The sequence below is a fragment of the Phocoena sinus genome, chromosome 6 (assembly GCF_008692025.1).
Source record: "Phocoena sinus isolate mPhoSin1 chromosome 6, mPhoSin1.pri, whole genome shotgun sequence".
Lineage (NCBI taxonomy): Eukaryota > Metazoa > Chordata > Mammalia > Artiodactyla > Phocoenidae > Phocoena > Phocoena sinus.
In genome coordinates, this window is record NC_045768.1 from 54,830,444 (window position 1) to 54,851,537 (window position 21,094).

Consider the following 21,094-nt stretch of genomic DNA (forward strand, 5'->3'; position numbering starts at 1 on the left):
TATATGTGATTCTGGGTGAAAGGGGGGTACATGCACTCAAGCACTTCTTTTTTTTTAACATCTTTATTGGAGTATAATTGCTTTACAGTGGTGTGTTAGTTTCTGCTGTATAACAAAGTGAATCAGCTACACATATACATAATCCCCATATGTCCTCCCTCTTGCATCTCCCTCCCACCCTCCGTATCCCACCCCTCTAGGAGGTCACAAAGCACCGAGCTGATCTCCCTGTGCTATGCGGCTGCTTGCCACTAGCTATTTTACATTTGGCAGTGTATATATGTCCATGCCACTCTCTCACTTCATCCCAGCTTACCCTTCCCCCTCCCCGTACCCTCAAGTCCATTCTCTGTGTCTTCAAGCACATTTTTTTGCAGAAGGTTTCTGCTCGTCTCATGAAGGTTTCTGCTAGTCACGAGGAGCAGTCGTCACCATGAAGGATTTTAGTGCTTTTGTAGATGGGAGGAGATACAAGAATTGGGCTCATAAAATCAGCTCCTGAAAATATTTGTCTGGAGACCTGTTCTGCCAGTTTTCCCCCGAGCACAGAGTGCCTCATTTCCACTCTCCACCCTGAACTCCTTTCAGGGGTGTTGAAAATCAGCAGCTGCAGCAGCTCATGATGTAATCCTTGTAGAGGTAGATGGCAAGTGCCAATGGCAAGTGCCAATTTGCAGTTGACACCTGTCTCTGGAGTCACGTTCCCAAACTGTGTCCTAAGGAACACTTACCTAACAAGGCACTTATTTTTAAAATTGTCTTCTGGGTGTCAGGCACCCTATTAGGCACTCTGTTTACATTATACTTTTTAAAATTGTGGTAAAATATACCTAACATAAAATTTACCATTTTAACCATTTTTGAGTGCACAGTTTAGCAACATTAAGTACAGTTGTCCCTCAGTATCCTTGGGGGATTTGTTCCATGGATGCCAAAGTCTGTGGAGGCTCGAGTCTATTATATCAAATGGCAGAGTACAATTGGCTGGCTCCAAACCTGTGGATACAGAAGGCTGGCTGTACATTCAGTGTTGGATAGACCACACTTTGCTTATCCATTCATCAGCTGATGGACATTTAGATTGTTTCTACATTTTGGCTACTGTGAATAATGCTGCTAGGAGCATTGGTGTACATGTATCTGTTTTTAGTCCCAGTTTTCAATTCTTTTGAGTATGTATATAAGGATGGAATTGCTGGATCATATGGTAATTGTATATTTAATTTTTTGAGGACCTGCCAAATTGTTTTCTACAGTGCTAACAAGGTACTTTTTGGAAAAAAAGGGTTCCATGGTCAATAGACTTCATCCTCTAACTCTTTCTTGGAGAGTCACAATGCACTTTAGCATAGTAAAGTCTCTGAGAGGTCCCGCAGAAAAGAAAAACAACCCACCCCCCCGTGAAAAAAAACCCCAACTTTGACCCACCATTCCCCAAACTAATTTGAAAGTGGAACCCTTTTTTTGCAGAGTAACTAGTAACATACCAGCCCCTGCTGGTTTGGGAAACAGTACCCTGAGCTCAGTGGGGCTGACACAGGAAGGGCTGGGGCTCAGGGCCAGAGAAGAAAAATCGCTCACTGCCCAGAGACGGGACAATCCCCAACTCTCCAACTAGCTTGTTGGGTGACGCCTGCGAGTTACTGTCCTTCCTGGCAGCTCTGCAAACGTGCCATTTCCTGCCTGGTACACCCTTCTGCTGCTTCTTTGCTTCTTGAAGACTAACTTGACCTTTAGGACTAACTCAGGCAGTCATCCCATCCCCCAGGGAACTGACCCCACTCTCCTGTCTCCCCAGGCAGGGATTGGAAGGCTCTCTTTGTTAGCTCTTATTAAACTGCGTTGCCTTGTTAAATGGTCAGCCTCCTCCACTAAATCAAGGGTGGGGAGGCAGTCAAAGTTAGTTTCCATAGACAGCCACCTGGAGAGTTTATTTAAGAATGCAGATGCAACCATCTTACCCCTAAAAATTCCAACTCAGTAACTCTGGGGTTTGCATACAGAAGCTCTAGAGTGTGAATTTTGAATAGGCACCCGGGCAATGTTCTTGGGCAGATGATTCTTGGAATCTTCTGTTGTCAGCTATGTGAGCATGACAGCCACTTCTACGTCTGTGTATTTTACACAAAAAATGTTAAAAGAATGAATGAATGAACAAATGAATGAAACAACCTCAATTTCATCCTCTGTAAAAGATCAAGTTGGACTGAATGTTCTCTAAGCTTTCTCTTGGTTAAACTTCTCTTTATAAAGTTCAGATTATTTCACGCAAGACACTGTGTTCCCTGCAGCTTTAGTATCCAAACCATACACAACACACAAAGCCAAGCACACAAAACCACCAGGGAGACCCACTGAAGAGGATTTAGTCCATGCTAGTACTTAAAAATGCCACAGGAGTCGTGAACAACCATACTTTTAAAACTATCAATGTTATCACAAGCTAGAGATACAAAGAGAGTATACACTCACGACCACGTGAATTCAGTCTCAGTCTCTATCATGAGCATGAGTGGCTGACAGGCAGCACTGTCAGGGCTGACAAACCCTTAAGTTTGGGAATTAGGGAGCTAGGCATTGCGGAAAACCAGAGGCCAGAGAAGGTGCTGGGGTGTTAAGCCCCTTCTCCTGCTATGAGGAGAGGGCACAGACTGTTAGCGCTGTCAGTGCCCCCTGACTCTGCTCCAGACATCTCAGTGGAATCTTTGGACATAAAACACTGACTCTCCTCTCCCTGAGAACGCTGCAGGTTTTGAGAGGCAACTCCAGCTTCTCATAAGAGCTATGGCCTGAGAAAAATGAAGTCTCCCAATACTTATAACCTCTCAGCATTTCAGAGGAAACGGCTGGCTATGGCTGCCAAGATCCAGCAAATATTTAGTTAGCTTGGAAAGAATGGGTGCTCATTTTCCAATTCTCACAGATTTCTGTATGCCCAGTTCTTTTTATTAAAAACTTCAAATCCAGAGATAAAGTCAAGTGGCACTCCAGGCTCTAAGCATTCATCTGTATCCCAGGGAGCAGAACCCAGAATCTAAACAAACAAAAGCTTAATCAATAGAACTCATGAATTTCCTCCAGGAATAAGACCCAACATAGCTGAAGAATAAGCAGAGGGGCTCCTCACTGTGGTTTTCTTTGGGCAGATATTTATGGGTAGGGCAGGGGAATGTTCCCTCAGTTGACTAGGGACAGAACACTATGGCCCATGGCAAATCCTGCCTGCTGCCTTTTTTGTTTCTTTTTGTATGGCCTGTGAAATAAGAATGTTTTTTACATTTTTAAATAGTTGACAAAAATCAAAAGAAGAAAAATATTTCATGACATCTGAAAACTATAGGAAATTCAAATTTGCGTCCATAAGTAAAGTTTTATTGTAACACAGCCATACCCATTTGTTTGTATACTGTCTATGGCTGCTTTTGAGCTACAACAAAGTTGTGTAGTTGAGACAGAGATCATATGGCCCTAAAAGCCTAAAATACGTCCTATCTGGCCCTTTGCAGAAAAAGTTTGCAGACCCCGGGGGTAGAGGATATAAGAGTTGACCTTCCCATGCATTTGAACTAAAAACTAAAAAAATATGTATGCGCAGTTAAATTACAAAACAAACACCTGTTTAACCTAACACATGGGTCAGGACATAAAACACTGTTGGTCAGCACCCCAGGAGTACTCTGGGTTGCCCTTTCTTCCTGACCAGAGTTCATCAGTACCTGGACCTTTGTGGTAGTATATTCCTTGCTGTTGTTTATACTTCTGCCCCCTAAACTCCATATTTGAATTTTGTTTGTTTTTGAACTGTGTATAAATAGAATAACACTGTATATTTTCTTTTCTGTCTTGTATTTTCTTTCAACACAGTTCATGAGACTCAGCTCTGAATTACTGCATGTGGCTGCAGGTCTGTGACTGCCTTTGCTGCACTGCATTGCATTTCATTACTTTAGCACAGTTCACTTATTCTTTTTACTGTTGGTGGACAGTTGGGTCATTTCCAGTTTTGGCCATTGTAAATAGCATTGGACATCTTATAACTGAGCCACCATTGACTCCCAAGAGAGGAATGGAATTGTTGGATAGCAGGGTATGTGTATCTTCAACTCTACCAGTTAATGCCACACCGTCCTCCAGAGAGGTTGGACCAAATCACCCTCCCACCAGCTGCATCCCTCTAGGGAGTAGAGACAGTTTGTGTCTTGTCAGTCAGCACTATTTTCACCTCCAAAGCCTGGACCACATGAGTTTGCTGCATGTTCCCCCAGCACCTTGAAGAGCCAGATGAGGGGCATGGGAGCCATCATCCCTTCTGCTTTGTATCTTCCGTGAACATAATTCTCAAGTCTTAAAAATTCAGTGAGAAAACTGTCAATTTTCTAAGAATAATCCTTGAGATAACGTGATGTCTTTTATTTAGAGTGCTGTGCTTGGCTCACGGGGCAGTCAGATGTGTGAATGTCCTGACAACCCTTTCCCCTTCCCTGTCCCCTCGGGATGGGAGCTGAGGAAAGAAGCCGATCAGACACGACAAGGAATCAGGGAAATGATAACTGCCCCTTTCTCCTTTGGGAAATCAGAGGACTTAAAGGTCAGGGTATTCGTTCACAGGAAGCTGATGCTTGTGTCTTTCTTGGCAGGGTTTTAGGAAAACTGGGCAGAAAGGGCCCACTCCAATGGCCAGCAGGCCGAAGCCCCATCACCTGGAGGACCGTGCACTAGAGGCATTTCTGAAGCATGATGCAGCACTACATTGAAAAGGCACAAATAAACCCCAAACCCTAGCACACATTTATCCAGTTTTTGAAGCAGATTAATAGAATAACCAATAAAACATGTATAAAAGCTTTAATTAAATCTGATGAAATAAAACTTCATGTTTTATTTATGGACACTCCCAACATGTAAAGGATTCAGGGACACATTCATTTTTACTGCCATTTCGTCCTCATATCTATAATTAAATCCAGGCTGCAGCTCTGGCCCAAAGCGATGCGTCATTTTAAAACTGGCCTTGGACACTCCCTCCCCCACCCCCATCTGCTTTTAATTATAATTACCAATCCAATATGACTGAGGCGGATGGTAAAACTAAACAAAATAATAAAACAAACAAACAAAAAATGGTTGTTGCCATCATGTTTTAAAACGAAATGCTAAAGGAGGATTTCAGGCAGGTGGGCGCATCCTCTATTTCCAGTTTTATTATGTACCAAGTGCACAATCCCTTCATTTTACTTTCGACATAAAAAAAGGACTTCATGAAACAAGACAAAATAACTTATGATTATATGAAACATAACTGTGACAAATCACAAAACTATACATATTAATAGAAAAAAGTGTACCTAATTCTTTAAAAGATTTATGACAATAAGCACCAGATGTGCCCCTAGAGTAAAATCAGCCCCATATCCAGTATGATATATGCAGTTCACTTCTCTACGTGAGTGTATATAACTATGTACAAGAGTCTGTGTGATTTATGGGAAACAGATTTCCACTTTTTCCCCCCAAAGTGCTTTATGTCAGCAACATTACACAGGATGCTCTGCTGTCTGTACAAAATAAATCTCTTCTTTCCTACACTCGCCATCTCTCCAATGAGTGTTTTTTTTTTCTTTACTCATTGCAAAAAAAAAAAAAAAAAAAAATGTAACCACAGAAATTCCACACCACCAACAAAAAGTGCCATTAAAAATGCTGCTATAAAATGACATGGTCAAAACAGTCAAATAAAATACCAAATAATTAAATTGGACATTTACAATCACTATTCCCAATATTTCAAGGCAACTGGGAAGCAAGGTTCTTGGATAGGGGGTTGAACACTTACCTCTGTTCTAGTATGCTAATGTGCTTGACAGCTGCTAATTTTAAAACAACAGAACAACACCAAAGCGAAACTTTGCTGTGATTGACTGAACACCTTCTGTTCATTTTGGAATCACCTAAATAATTTGGGGTAGACATGGGTAATGGGAGATACCCCACAGGACTAGTAAATATTTAAATAATATTTAGCAGCTGATCAGAGGCTAAATTACAACTTACATTTTGATGCAGTCCCTTTAGGGAATTAAGACAATGCAGCAAATGAAATGTCTCTAGGCATACTGATTTTTCTTTTTTAATGTAATAGGATAATTGGCTTTGCGCTGTGTGTATTTTCACAAGCACCAGTCTTTTAAAAGAGGGGAATGACAATCTCTCTTCAGATGTTTACGAAAATGCTTACATATCAAGAGTTAAAAAGACCAGGAAATGGAAGGAAAAGAGTTTTTGAAGTTTCTACTTTTACTGCTACAAACATAATGATGAAAGCATATATAAATCTTGTGCAGTGTGAAAGCAAGCAAGGAACAAATTTTAAGGTCAGGTGAGATTCTGGAATCTCAGGGCAGCGTGTGTTGTCTCCAAGGAACCTGGAGGTGTCCTGTCCTGGGGCCCTAAGCTCAAACCTGCAGCTGAGGGGAAACATGGAAGGGGAGTGAGGGGCACCCAGCCTTGCAGGCTGCACTGGGCCTGTTCCCTCTCCCAATTCCTGCTGGGGAAGGAGGCCCCGCAGGTGCGCTGCTGTCTGGCACCCTCTGGTTCCCTCGGGCCCCAGCGAGGCCAACGGGGAGACTACAGATGTGCACGAGGATGTCCTCCAGCCTAAGTTTCTGAGGTTCAGCTTCTGGCTTTGTCCTCCTAACCTGTTTTCACCTGAAATTATAGCAAAAGCCACAGGCAGGCAGACAACATCAGCTGCAGTAACAACCTTGCCTTTCCATTTTTTTTCCTCCTCATCACACAAATGAAATGTGTTTTGAGTTCCCTGTAGAGGCTCCAGGATTTAGAATGAATAGATTGTCTCTCTAAGATACCAGAGCTTTCCCTTCTCCGCAGGGTGTGACAAAGGACATGGTCCCTGTTTAGGCCAAGTGACACAACCCACAAAGCCTGCCAGAGGGGTGGGACTTTGTGTGCCGTCTGAGAACTCATGTGGAAAGAAAGCCTGACGTGAATTCTTTTGTAAAGCAGAGCAGATTTTTGTAAAGTGAATGACTTGTCTCTTTTGCAGACATGGATGTCTGCGTGATGGCTCTCCTCAGATCAGAGCCCACTGGCCAGAGAAACTAGACTGACTGAGTGCACTGTCAGAACGGACCCTGCACTTTGTTCTTTATTCGGCTGATTCTACTTCGTGTCAGAATGAAGTCCGGAATCAGGCAGAACACTACCGACCGTGCGGCCAGACGGGAAGGACATGTCTGTCAGGATAAAAACTGTCACCGGATCCCAAGTCTGACACCAAGCTGTTTAATTGTCTTGTTGAAGATTATAATTATCCCAGTTTGACAAATAGCATTGTTTCATTTTCCCTCAGAGAACATTTTTAAAGAGAGAGAAAAGAAATCGTGAGAGGCGAGAGTACTGTAATGTCAGAATCTACCAGGTGTTTTTGGGTTTTGGCAATTTTTATAGCCTATGTCATAGGACTCTGGATCTTTTTAATAACTTGGTAAAGGCGTCACAGAAAATGGCATCCTATTCAGGTTTGAGATCAAATGGCCGAGAGCTCTGGGTAAATTCCAGGCCCTCAAAACAGAGTTTCAGACAGAAAGGTTGCCTCCTTCTGGCCACCTTTCCAGAACTGTCCTCTCTACCTGCCTTTGGCCAGACCTTGCTCAGAGGTGGTGAGCAGGCAATGGCGGGTGGTGGGCATGTCTGAACCACAGTCAAGAAGAGGGTGAGAGCAATGCAAAAAGAGGGAGAGAAGGAAGGCAAGGGAGCAACAGACAGACAGGTGAGGGGAGATCCTAACGGAGGGAGCAGAGGCTGTACAAAGTAGCCAGACATCAGGCATCTCTAGTTTGGTTTTCTGAGAACCCAGGAGCACACGTCCGTGTGTCCCTGCTCTCACAGCTTCTAGCAGGTCCCTGGGCAGAGCACCAGAGCGGAGGCCATGGGTGAGCCCGTCAGGTGACCTTTTCCTTTGAAAAATGTCTTCGAGGTGGAGCCGCTGAAGAGTCAACCCACGAGGGTCTCTGTGGCAGCACTGGGAAGAGGGTGGCCTACCCCATGTCCCTCAGGTAGCCTTTGCTAATGCAACAGTAACATTCTGGGCGCTCACAGGTGCTGCAGGGTGCGGGCAAGCAGAGCCACAGCGGAGGCAAGATGTACATAGCTGGGGGCATTAAAATAATTATTTCCATCCAAAGAACAGACCTCTAAACATTGTTTTCCTTTAAAAAGTAGACGTAAGTAACAAGTCTTTAAAATCAAAGAACTAAGATAGGTTGCATGAACATAAAACAAGCTGTAGTGCTTCTCAAGGGCCTGTGCTTGACAGAACTTTCTCATTTATCTTTTGGAGAAACACTGAAAGCAAATGGTTAGTGTGGGAATATCTAAGAGGAGAGAGGCAGCCAGCTCACTGGACGGCAGGCCGGCGCTGGGAAACCTGGGGTCCTCCAAGAGCTGAGCCCACGCTGTGCTTTGGAAGTGGGTTCCCCTTGCTGTGCCTGGCTCTTGGGTGGGATAGTTCACTGTGCTTCTGGCAATTTGGGTCGCCCTTCCTTGTTTGGAGTTTCAGCAAATCCCCAAATTACACTTTCACGTGCACATCATCTCACTGGTGTCCTTTGAAGGTTGGCAGCCAGGGAGTAACAGGTATTCGGTAGAGTGAGACTCTGAATTCCCTTTGAAAAGAGTCCTGCTGGTCACCGGCAAACCCAGGGAGAAAAAGGAACAGCTGCAAACACACCTACAAAGCCCAGCTCTGACCATTCAGCCCTGCCCTCCAAAGACACACCTGGGACTTGGCAGGTTCCGCTGATTCGCTTGACATCCTTTTTCTTACAGTCTGTGAAAGTATAAGAAGAAAAGGTGGCAAGGAACAAAAAGACTCTGGATGCCAGTGGTAGTGGAGGCCAGGGGAGCTTTTAGCCTTCAGTATAGACAGAGGAGAGCTGGCTAGGACAGCGATCCACAGCGCTGATCTGCAAGAACGTGGTGTCTTCAGGTCCACTGCGAAGAGACTCCCCAAAAAGGCTTGAGGAACCCGAAGGTAGATCACACACTGGAAGAGAAAGAGCGCACAAGTCAACTGCTACCTTGTCGCAGACGCCGGGCTCGCAGGGAGCAAATGCTGGCTGGGGCTGAGGAGGAAACGGTGCCGGGCCAGGCCCTTCAGCGGGTCTCCCCGTCCTCGGTCTCCTCAGGTGGGGGAAGAGGCTGATGTGCAGGCAGGTGGCTAAAATAGGACTTGGCACAAGAGATGGGCTGAGTAGCAATGAAAGTGAAGCTCTGTAGGGAAGAGTGAGGGCGGCCTCAAAAAGGAGGTGATATTACGGTTGAGCCATAAAAAAGGATGGGATTCTCACAGACGGAGAGATAAAGAAAGAACATTCCAGGAGGGGGAAAGAGGGAGCGAAGACAGAGAGGGGACACGTGGGGCCAAGTGTGCTGGCAAAGCTCAGGTACAGAGCATGTAGGGAGACATGTGAGGAGGGCACATGAGACGTGAGCGCAGGTCCGGAGAGTTCCATCAGGCTCAACTCCTGCAGGCTTCGAATGCCTTGCTGAGGACAGTCGACTTTATTCTCTGGGAAACTACAAACTACTGAAGGTAGCTGAACAGGAAAGTACCTTATTTTATCCTTCATTTTTGGAAGGCAATGGTTACGGTAGCTTGGAGGGCAGAATGGTAAAGATAAGGAGCTGACTCAAGGAACTTGTTGGAAGGCTGTTGCCTAAGTCTGGGAGAGACATGATGGCACCTGAACGAGGGTGCTGGAAGTGGGGCTGGAGAAGGGCTGGAGAGGAAGATAAGAGGAGAGACATTTCACGGGCAGACCGAACAGGATTTGATGTGGTCATGTGCTGGGTCAAGTCTAGTCCAGGCTGGTCACGGGAAACCCACCTGATCTCACCTGCTTGTCTGCCCGAGTGTCTAAGTCACAGACACCAACACACCTGTAATGCCCGAGTGAGCTGAGAAGGCTCTGTGGAAAACGTCAAAGCCAGCCTGGCCCATAGACGTGGGGACCAGGCAGTCCTCGAAGGAAGGCACAACACTGCAGGAGCTGCTAGGCGGCATGGTTCTCTGAGAGTCAGGGTAATGTGGGGGGCAGAATGTCTGCAGCTGCCCATAAAATCCTGAAATGCAAGCATGGCATTGAGCTACTGCAGGGCACAAGTTCAGAAGATCATTTCAACCTGGCTAGACCCTCACTCAGCCTGGCTTCATATGACAAAATGCCTTTAACCCTTAAGCCCACCTACAAAATCTTCTGACCAAGCATCCATAATGTACTACCTGAGCAGAAGCTCTTCTACCTCCAGGGGCTTTTTATTTCTTGCTCTAGTACCAGAAGCTGAAGGGCTTCACACCTTCCCTAGACTCTCCAAAGAGTCCTGGACACTGAAGGCCTGTCCTTCAGGGGACATTCCTACCCCATGCCCTCTCACCAGTTTTTAAGTGCATCTTCCTTAACTTCTTTTATTTTATAGTCTGTTTCCCACATTTCGTAAAAACCCGAATAAAGCTCTTAACAATGCTCAGCTTAAAAAATGCAACATAGATCTATCCATCTGTACTTCCAACAGATACATTCATACACATTTATATTTTTTCTTCCTCATTATTTTGAATAGGTACACAGTATCTCATAGTCAGATATGCAACCATTTACTTAACTATTATTATTGCTGATCTTTGCAGTAAATAGAAAAACTGGAAGTGAATAAACAATATAATGAAGAAATATGTGGAAAGATTTCTTAATATTTGAAAATAATCAACATTTTGCTAATCTTGTTTCATTTATCTTTTCAATTTTTTTCTTACTCAATGGAATTTTTCCCTTGGGGTCCTATGTGGTCCTTTTCTATGATTCTCCACACCTTCCATGATACCTTACCATTTCCCTCTTCCTCCTTGTCTCGTAATAAATTTAAGTAAAAGATTACTTTCTGGAGTATACGGTTTTAAAAATATAATGAAATCTTCATTCAATACCTTATTTCATGGTACCTGTTTCCTCAGCTCTAACATGTGAAAGTCACTGTCTATTTCACTGGGTGATCATGAAGATTAAGCAAGTCATTGGATAAGGAAATCCATATATAACATTTGAAAGTGCTTTATGAATGTCAGTTATTGATATCATGACTCTGTTTCTGGTGAAAAAAACAAGGGATTAGTAGAGGAAGTGCCACCAGGGTTCCTTCCACAAACATTACACGATGGTGAATACAGAACTAATTCATGGCCTTTGGAGCCCTAGTCCTGTGTGCTTTCCTCCTCTAGAACTGCTTCTTCTTATGGAGTCACCTATCAAGAGGTAGGGAAGGTGCTATTTGGGTTGGGTTCTTTTTAGCTCTCTTTAAGTACAACTGAGGCACACTAACACATCCAACCTATTATGCTCACACCCTTCTCATTTCTGATTAGTACTCTCAAGGCAGACTACCCTTGGCCAGGAGGCTTGTTCTATGGTCGCTAGGAATATCACCAAGGAATGTGTGCTGAACTGCTCACAAAGCCACAGACCAGCCCTCTAGGAGCTTATGATACAAGACAGAGGATGGATACAGATTTATGAACAGGGTACACTCACAGTAGAAAACAAAATAACATTCTTTGTAAGTAAACAGTAGTATACTTTATGTAGAATCAAGAGAAAAATCCATATAAGGTTTGGGAGGAAGATTAAATTCATGTTAGCAGTATAGACTAGGAAAAAACATAAGGAAGTTCCATGTCAAGGCAGGAGAAGAAAGAATGGAAAACTACTGGCTCTTCTCTTTTTGATGCCCTAAGTCTTCTGCATGGACTCAGTAGGCAGACGGGCAAAGGACCCAAACAGATCACTCAGATATGCATATAATTTATCAACCAATATGGACAACTGGCAATTCTCTAGCTGTTAAAGCAATAAAAATCAAGACAATGATAAAATACCATATTCTACCTAACACATTAGCAAAGATTTCTGAAAGTCATTCTTGGTGCTGGACTGAGACTGGTGACAAAGGCACCTGTGCAGAGTGTGCAGACATTGCAAAGGAGTATAAGCCTCTGTAAATCACTTGACAACCTGCATCTAGAACCTAAAAGTGTTCATACTTCTGGACAGGGGAATTTTTCTTCCAAGAATGTATCCTAAAAGTGTATTCTGAAAAACAGAAGAAATTCTGCAAGAGGTAGTCGTCACAGTGCTAGCTGTCATAACAGAAAACCAACAGAGGAGGAAAAATGGCCACCCATAAGAGAACGGTTGAACAGTGGCACATTTACCTGATGGGAATGTTAAGTAGCCATGAAAACAGTATTTACAAGGAGTTAACATCGTGGAAAGACCATTATAAGGTTCAGTTGGAAAATAAAGCAAGATACAAAACTGAATAGGGAGACTGGGTTCAGTTATGTGGAAGACTATGTATAGGACAGATTGCAAGGCAACATATTTATAGTTGTCTTTGGGGTTTTTTTGGCTTTATGTTTTTCTGAATTTTAGTATCAGCGAAGGACAAGTACTTTGGAGCCAGACTTCCTGGGTTCAAATCCTAGCTCAACTGCTTACCAACTGTGTAGTCTTGGTGAATTATTTAGCCTTGCAGTATTTCAGCTTTCTAATTTGTAAAACGGGATTAAAAGTAGTACCTAGGGGCTTCCCTGGTGGCGCAGTGGTTGAGAATCCGCCTGCCAATGCAGGGGACACGGGTTCAAGCCCTGGTCCGGGAAGATCCCACATGCCGCGGAGCAACTAAGCCCACGCGCTACAGCTATTGAGCCTGCGCTCTAGAGCCCCGTGAGCCACAACTACTGAAGCCTGCTAGCCTAGAGCCTACGCTCCACAGCAAGAGAGGCCACCACAATGAGAAGCCCACGCACAGCAACAAAGACCCAATGCACCCAAAAATAAAAAAATAAAAATAAAAAGTAGTATCTATACCTTAGTGAGTTATTATGAAGATTAAATTGAGTTAATATTTACATATTATACAATATAATCGGAGAATATAATTAATATTTATATAATATATTTTAATAACACAATTTATATATGTTTGCTAAATAAGACAAATAAAAAAGTAAAATTACATCACAATAATGTAGCTCTCAAAAGTAAAATGTTTATTAAGAGAAATAAAATTTTCAAAAGGGCAACAAGTAAGTCCTTCAACAATAACCAAATGTAAGAATGGACAAGGCAGTGGGCATGTAGCTCACTTCCAGTTCCCAGGTGGAATCCTCTGGAACATTCTTGGCCCTCGGGACCTGGGCTATATACCTCTTTCCCATATTGGTTCCTAGATCCTTCACTAATTTACACACATTCTGATTTCTTCACTTGCCCCCATGCAGGCTCACAACAGCAACAAACTTGAGTGGGCTGAAAGACCTGGGATGTGCAGTTTCATTTGGGAGGTTTCTTGGACTGATCTTGACTTTGGGTACCCAGTGGCCAGGCACATGTAATCACGGCATCACCATCAGGAGGAAAACATTACCAGGAACCATCACAGTTGGTTTATTAGAATGTAATGTTGCCTCACTGAACAAAATAGACAATATTTGCTATTTATATCCCTATGCTGGCTCTGTTCATGTTTGTCACTCATATATACCCTGATAGCATTCCTCAGTGTAATATTAACCTTCCAGGAAGACAGACTCCCACAACTCCCCACATAGGGACATTGATCATTCAGGTATGTCAGGGACAGTGATAGAGACTTCCACTGGCCTTTTGTGAAAACCAATTCATTCTCTCTTTCCTGTCTTCTCCCTGCTTTGAAGACATGGCAGGAATTTCACATGGCTTCAATCTACATTTGAGTGCTGTAAAGTGTAAGGTACAAAAGGTTCATAATGCAATGAAATACACCCGGTGAAGTTAAATAGTAAACCCAACATCCTGAGCTCCATCTCCCAGTTTCCCCTGTCCATCTGGGTCTGAGTGAGAGGGCCGAGTGAACTGTAGTTCCTGCCTGTGGCTTTCTTGGCTGACACGAGAAACAGTCAAAACCAGAATGGCCCCACAAGCATGTTTTACCACTCTCACAGCCAACTCAGGAAGAGAAAATCCTCTTTATTAAATCCCTCCCTTCAAGAAGCCAGTTACTAGAGATGCCAAATACACTGGTGTGGATGACTGTGGTCACTCAAATCAAAGAGCTTTAACATAGCCTCTTCCCACTGCTATTTCCATAAAACTAACATAATTTTAAAAGATTCCATTAGGATCTTGCCACACACAAAAAAACAGAGAAAGCCTAACTCATTTTCTGATGAATGGCTCCTGTATTCCAGCTGCTGAATTTCATGTAGTAAGTTTGGAAGGAACACTACGTCAAGGACCCAAAGCAAAACGCAGCAAGATGTTAACACATTTCGTGGGCATAAAACATAAGAGTGATGGCAAGGTCAGCCAATCTGTCAGTCAGTCAGTCAATGACAGTTACTGAGTACCGGTCAAGGTGCTTTAGGAGAGACAAAAGAACTAGAAGATAACACCTTGTCCTTGAGGATTGATAATGCAGTTGGAACAAGAACACATACACTTATAGTAGCAGAAGAATGCACGCATAAGTTTATGTTGGCAATAAATATTAGTCATCACATTTAGTTAGAAAATCACCCCTCCCCCATTTTAGAAGTTATTTTACCTCCAAGAATGGAGAAGGAGAAGAGGAACTTGCAGATAAACTGACTTTACTCAAGTTGTAGCTCCTGAAGGTCAAGGAGAATCATTCCTCCTCTTGTCAGTTTTGGGAAGTATTTTTCCCTTCTAAAAACAAACTTGTTTTTCTAATTATTAAAATATTTTGAATTAATTGTACCAACTAGAAAATGTAGAATAGTATATGCAAAGAAAAGAAAAATTATCTTTATTCCTACAATTCAGACCTAGCCAGATATATACACACAAAACTGGAATGTTATACATATTGTTTTGTATCCTGTTTTCTCCCCTAATATTACCTATGAGCTCACATAGTATTAAAAATCATTCTTTTTTTCCCAATAAATTTATTTATTTTATTGTTATTATTTTTTTGGTTGCATTGGGTCTTCACTGCTATGCACGGGCTTTTCTCTGGTTGAGGTGAGCAGGGGCTACTCTTCGTTGTGGTGCGCGGGCTTCTCATTGCGGTGGCTTCTCTTGTTGTGGATAACTGGTTTTAGGCATGCGGCTTCACTAGTTGTGGCACATGGGCTCAGTAGTTGTGGCTCAAGGGCTCTAGAGCGCAGGCTCAGTAGTTGTGGCACACGGGCTTAGTTGCTCCACAGCCTGTGGGATCTTCCCAGAACCAGGGCTTGAACCCGCGTCCCCTGCATTGGCAGGCGGATTCTTAACCACTGCACCGCAAGGGAAGCCCTAAAATTCATTCTCAAAAACCTCTCCTCTTTACTTTGTCATGTGGGGTCACTGACAGCTCTGTGATGATCCGTTAGATCAGGAGTTCATGGTTACTCTTGCTGCTTAATGATGATGAAGTAGCCCCATGAAGCTGAGTGTGGATTTCCTTCCCAACGTGGAAGGGGAGTGGAAAAAGTTAGAGGAGAAAGGAAGCACATGACTAAATACAGTAATGGAAGGGTATTCTCTAGGGCAGCGCTGTCCAAGAGAACTTTGTGTGTTGATGGAAATGACCTCTATCTCACTGTCCAATACAGTACCTGCATGTGGCTACTGAGCGCTTGAGATGTGGCTAGTCAACTGAGGAACCAACTTCTACATTTTATGTAGTTTTAATTAATTCAAATTTAAATGGCCACATGTGGCTTGTGGCTACCGTACTGGACAGCACAACTCTAGGGATATCTGCATTCTCAGGTTTAACAGATTTTCAGTAATGTTTCTGATTAAATTCCTAGAGAAAAAACATATGACCCACCAAGAGTTTAAATAAAAGCCAGATAATGATTCTTAGACTCCTGGCGTTCAAGATAAGAAGTATATTAGACTCTTTATTACATTTATCTTTCCTTACAAATTTACACTCTAGTCTTGGTAGAAGGAACCAGAGTATAAATACTTCAATAAATAAATAATGGTCACCCAACTCACAGCCCTCATGAGGGCTGATGCGCATTGTTTTAAGCTAAACTTCCAGGGCAATTCAGTTCTCCTGCAGGAACCACTTTCCTTTCTGGAAGTAAGAGAAGGAAAAGGAAACACATCAGCCACTTTCTTTCCTGCAGACTCTGGGCCTAGCTCACTGTGTGTATGGAAGTGGCAACAGCATAGGTGGGTCTCCGATTTCCCTACCACTTGATGATGAAATAAAGTTCAATACACAGGCTCTACCTTACACTTATGGGTAGAGATGAATACCATCAGCCTAAACTTTGTCAAGGTGCTATGTCAGGAGCTGTGCCCCTAATGGGTTTGTTTATATACATAGCAGATGGCTTTGCAAAACAAATTCTTGTTCTCCTTTATGGTGAGGCTGAGAACCACCACCAAACTCTGGGCACCAGGAAAAGAGTTGGATGGACAACATTCAGAATCAAGACTGACCCTTTCCTGCGGTAGGTTCTGCCCAGACCATGATGCCAACTTATAGATGCAGACAGCCCACCTGTGAAGCCCATCACAGGCATCAGGAAGGGCCCCCAGAACTAATTCCTCAACCAGAGTGTGGCCTGATCAGGCTGGGCAGGACCCTTTGTGAAGCTCCTTGGAAACAATGCTGAGAGCAATTGCTTCCCAAGACCCCTCAATATCTTCAGACAAGAAAGCCCTTCAATTCCCATGTGATCGGAGAGCATCATTTTAGGCATCCAGGCCAAACGCTGTTGTTTTCAGATACTGCCTGCATCTCAGGAGTCATCTGTCCCCTCGACCTTTCAGAAGAAACACTGGCTAAGCATGTGCTTGCCTTTGTTATTGTATTTTTATAAAATGGGGGTTCACAGTATCTACTTCATAAGGTAACCTCAGAGATTAAAGAGGATTAAGAGATGACCCGTGTGAAGGGCTGAGCATGTACCTGCACACATCACTCTACAAATGTTTCTTTTCACTTTTCTTCCCTATTCTTCTAATAACACAAACATTTCAACTTTTATGCCTTCATTTAGTCGACAGCTATATGCTAAGCACTTACTCGAGCGCTGGAGACACAGTGGTGCATAAAACATACTCCATGCCTTCTTGGAGTTTATGTTTCAGTGAGAAAGAAAGATAGACATACAAATCAGAAATCAAGTAATACAATTTAATATTATATGTGACAATAAAAAGGAAATTTTCTTTAAGGAATATATAGAGATGCAACTCTTTTCTCTAGACTGCATTCAAGATAGGAAGAGGAAAAAGCTAAAATAAAAAAGAAGTTTGGGCACTCCCAAAACTTTTAAAAAAGAGTAGTGATTATGGTCCCTTTTGTTTGGTCCTGTCTGGTGAGGGTAGATATAATTAGGAGGTCATCCCATAGCTCTGCTGAGGACCAGCCCTGGCAGAGTGGGTTTTCTTTTTTTTGCCAATGGTACTGATCAATTCGTGCCTGGGTAGGAGAATAAGCAGATGTCAGTGACAGAGGCAGAGCTGGCAGTGCTCAGCTTTTTGGTGGTACAGCTGTTTGCTAGCCAAGTGGAAGCAGGGATGTATGTTTATGAGCTTTACAACTCTTAACCATTTTTCCACAGAGACTATAATTTTGTCGGTTACTTTAGGAAGTGTAGAGTTTTGGGCCTCAGTCATGATTGCTGCATGTAAAGGGGCATGGATAAGCCTAAGTGATGAACGAGAGGGCTCAAATCAAAGAGTTCCAGGGACAGGGACACAGAAAGAAGATGCATGGCCTACTCCCTTTCGCTACCCTTATTTCTTCTTCTCCAACACTCTTATGGCTCTTTGTGCGTTCCCTTGTACTCTCTGGGGACCCTTGCACTCCCCCCTTTAAATACCTTCTGCAATCCATGATACAAGCCAATGAGCAGAAAAGAGAAAAAAATAGATAAGTCTCTGGTAAAGCTCTTAAAGGCTCTAAGAATATGATCTCTGGCATCCCATCTTCTCAGCATGATTTAATGACCTCCAACTTTACTCAGAGAAAGGCCCAGGGAATCATACACTTATTACTCACATGGTACCTTTTTAAAAAACTTAAAAAAACTCCTTCTTAGGCAGCCTCTGATATACCTGTCTTATAAGTAGGTGATTCAAACAAATGTTCTCATTTTATAGACAAAGAGATGGAAGTTGAATCACATGCCTTTAAACCAATGCTATGGTTATATGTTATTGTGCAAATAAGAGAAAAGTGGAAAATTCATACAATCATTTTAATATTTAAAAACATCCAGCTATTTGCAATTATTCATGGATCTAGCCTTTATCTTAAAACAAATGGGGAGCAGAGCTAAAACAGTCATCACATACTTTTCTACTAAGTCCAGAGTTTTCTCATTTACAGTCCCTTTGCTTTGGCATTTTTATAGACATTTTGATTAGTGTTACACCAACCCCTCAGAGAATTCTTTCAGAAGGAAGGAGAGGAACTAATATTTATTTGCTCTGAGATAGGCATTATCTTAGGTGTTTTAAATAGAAAATCTTCATTTTTACAACTTTTTAAGAAACTGAAATATAGTTGATTTATGATATTGTGTTAATTTTAGGTATACAGCAAAATGATTCAGATATATATATATATTTTCAGATTATTTTCCATTATAGGTTATTACAAGATATTGAATATAGTTCCCTGTGCTATACAGGAAATCCTTGTTGTTTATCTATTTTATGTATAGCAGTTTGTATCTGTTAATCCCATATTCCTAATTTACCTGTCCCCCACCTTTCCCTTTGGTAACCATAAGTATGTTTTCTATGTCTGTGAGTCTGTTTTTGTTTTGTATATAGATTCATTTGTATTATTTTTTAGATTCCACATATAAGTGATATCATATAATATGTCTGTCTGATTTACTTTACTAAGCATAATATTCTCTAGGTTCATCCATGTTGCTGCAAATGGCAATATTTCATTCTTTTTAAGTTACATCAACTTTTGAGTTAAGTAATATTGTCCCCAGTTTACAGACAAGGAAACAAAAAAGTTCAAATAACTTACCTAAATCCTCATAGCTACCAAGTTTCAGAACCAGGACTCAAACTCTGGTCTATTTGGTAACAGTTCATAGAGACTATTAGGGCTTAAGCTCACAGACAAATCATTTCAAACAAAATCTTGCCATTTGTGTTGAGGTCCCTCACTGCCAGATTATAGGCAAAGTTACTCAGACTGGATCAACATTTCATAAAATATATACATTTTCATTAGGGAGAAAAGCATTGAATTAATTAACAAAATTGATGAAATTACCTAAACACTGAAAAATTCGAAAAACCCTGAAGAGTAGAAACAGAGACATTTTGGAAATTTCTCTTGGCCAATTTTCTGATTTAGTCACTATTTTATTTCTATCCATTGCATGAACCACCTGGATCTGGGTTCAAAGCCTGGATAACCCATTAACCAACTGTGTGTCTTTGCATAAATTATTTTCCTTCTTGAGCCTCATTTTCTTTTAAAATAATATCTATTTTATAGGGTTGTGGAAAACATTATACATGAGAGCATTTATAAAAGCATCTAGTGCATTCCCCAGCATGTAGTAGGCCCTCAGTAAATAGTAGCAATTATTACTACCATGAAATAAGCTTAGCTGTATTTGTAGATTCTGTATAATGCACATGCAATTCTTAAGCAGTTTATCTCTCATAACCCACCACCCTTAGGTATAAAATGATGCTGATCTTGGAAGTGAAGCCTCCACAGTTTGGTTGTCATTTTTCCCCTTAGCTCCTGGTCTTGGCCAACAACCTCAGCCAGGTCTTCATGTAGTCAGAACTCTACTAAGCTTCCTCCCTGGAAGTGATGGAGAAACCGACTCTTCATTTTAATATGGAGTCTATAAATGGGGAAGCTACAGGAACAGCTCACAGACTGTGTTAGCAAGACAGATTTTTCTTTGGGCTGAGAACTAAACCAGCTTGCAAAGCACTCGAGCTATTTAAGACTGACATTTAAGTAACTACTGTACTAAGAAAAAGGAAAATAATGGAAATAATAACCCTGAACATTCCATTTGGCACATTCCTTTTGAAGGAACCAGGTTACAGTGGTTAGAAAGCTGACCAGTGGAGCAACCTCCTGGTCCCCTAGCCCCTGGTCAGATGGGTTGCAGCAAGTGGGCTTCAAGTTAGACAAGTCCACCTGGTTCCAAGAAGTGGGGCCATTTTCTACAGCTTCTACCACTAGCCTGCAGGCCACAGAGAGATGCATTCTGCACACTCTGGGTGCTCTCCTCTGCTAGTGCACCTCACAGAACCTCACCTGGTCTGAAGCAAGCTGCTAACAGCATTTATTACTGTGAGCCACACTCGCTCTCCAAGTTGTATACATGGGGTAGGGGAAGAGGAAGATGGTCTGCTACTGATGTCTGCAAAGTTTCAAATAAGGGGATGAGAGTGGGCAGAGCATTTTGCTGAAAAGGGCAAAAAGGAAATGGGAGAAAGCAGAGTGAGAAGGAAGGCATGTATAAAACCCTTTTGGTTAAAAGATGTAATCGATTTTCATTAAAATATCTTCAACCCAACCAAAACACTAATGCGTGGTGGCCTGTGGCTTCCAAATTCTCAGAATGATAAGCTGCCGAAGTAAACTAATTGCAATGTGTCTCAGTAATTGCCGTGTGTGGGTATGTACAGTTACAGTAAAATGGTTCAGTGAATCCTGATAATGACAATGCACGTATGGCAATTATATAAAACAGAGATGCTCAAAACCAGAAGACCCAAAGATTCTTAAGATGGATATTAAAGCCAGCTTTGCCATTTACTGGCTGTGTGGCCTTGAGGAAACCATAGCCTCTCTGAGCCTATGAGTCTCTATTGATAAAAGGGGGAAAATAATACTATTGTGGCAGCATGATCCTCATGATAGGGAGGGGGAGAAGCACAGGGAACAAACGGAAAGAGATTCAGTGCCCAGTTGCCCATGATTTGCCTCCTGTACTCCATCACCTGCCTATGACTCAAAAATCCTGGATACATATAAAGCCCAGAATGAAGGGTGGAGGAGT

The 21,094-nt window shown here is 42.4% G+C and overlaps 1 protein-coding gene across 7 annotated transcripts in view; it reads right to left on the reverse strand.

Moving 5' to 3' along the window:
* Positions 1-598: 598 nt before the first annotated feature.
* Positions 599-21,094, reverse strand: part of GLIS3 (GLIS family zinc finger 3) — a 702,615-nt gene continuing 682,119 nt past the window's right edge. For 4 of the 7 annotated variants that reach the window (XM_032635005.1, XM_032635006.1, XM_032635010.1 and 1 more), the window contains 2 exons: positions 9,961-10,143; positions 4,829-9,064 (listed from right to left, as the gene is read on the reverse strand). In XM_032635005.1, the coding sequence (XP_032490896.1) occupies positions 8,928-9,064; positions 9,961-10,143 (320 nt within the window). In that variant the 3' untranslated portion in view covers positions 4,829-8,927. Of the gene's footprint in view, positions 997-4,828; positions 9,065-9,960; positions 10,144-21,094 lie in introns of those variants that run through there. The other 3 variants (XR_004350388.1, XM_032635007.1, XM_032635008.1) reach the window with 3 other exon arrangements.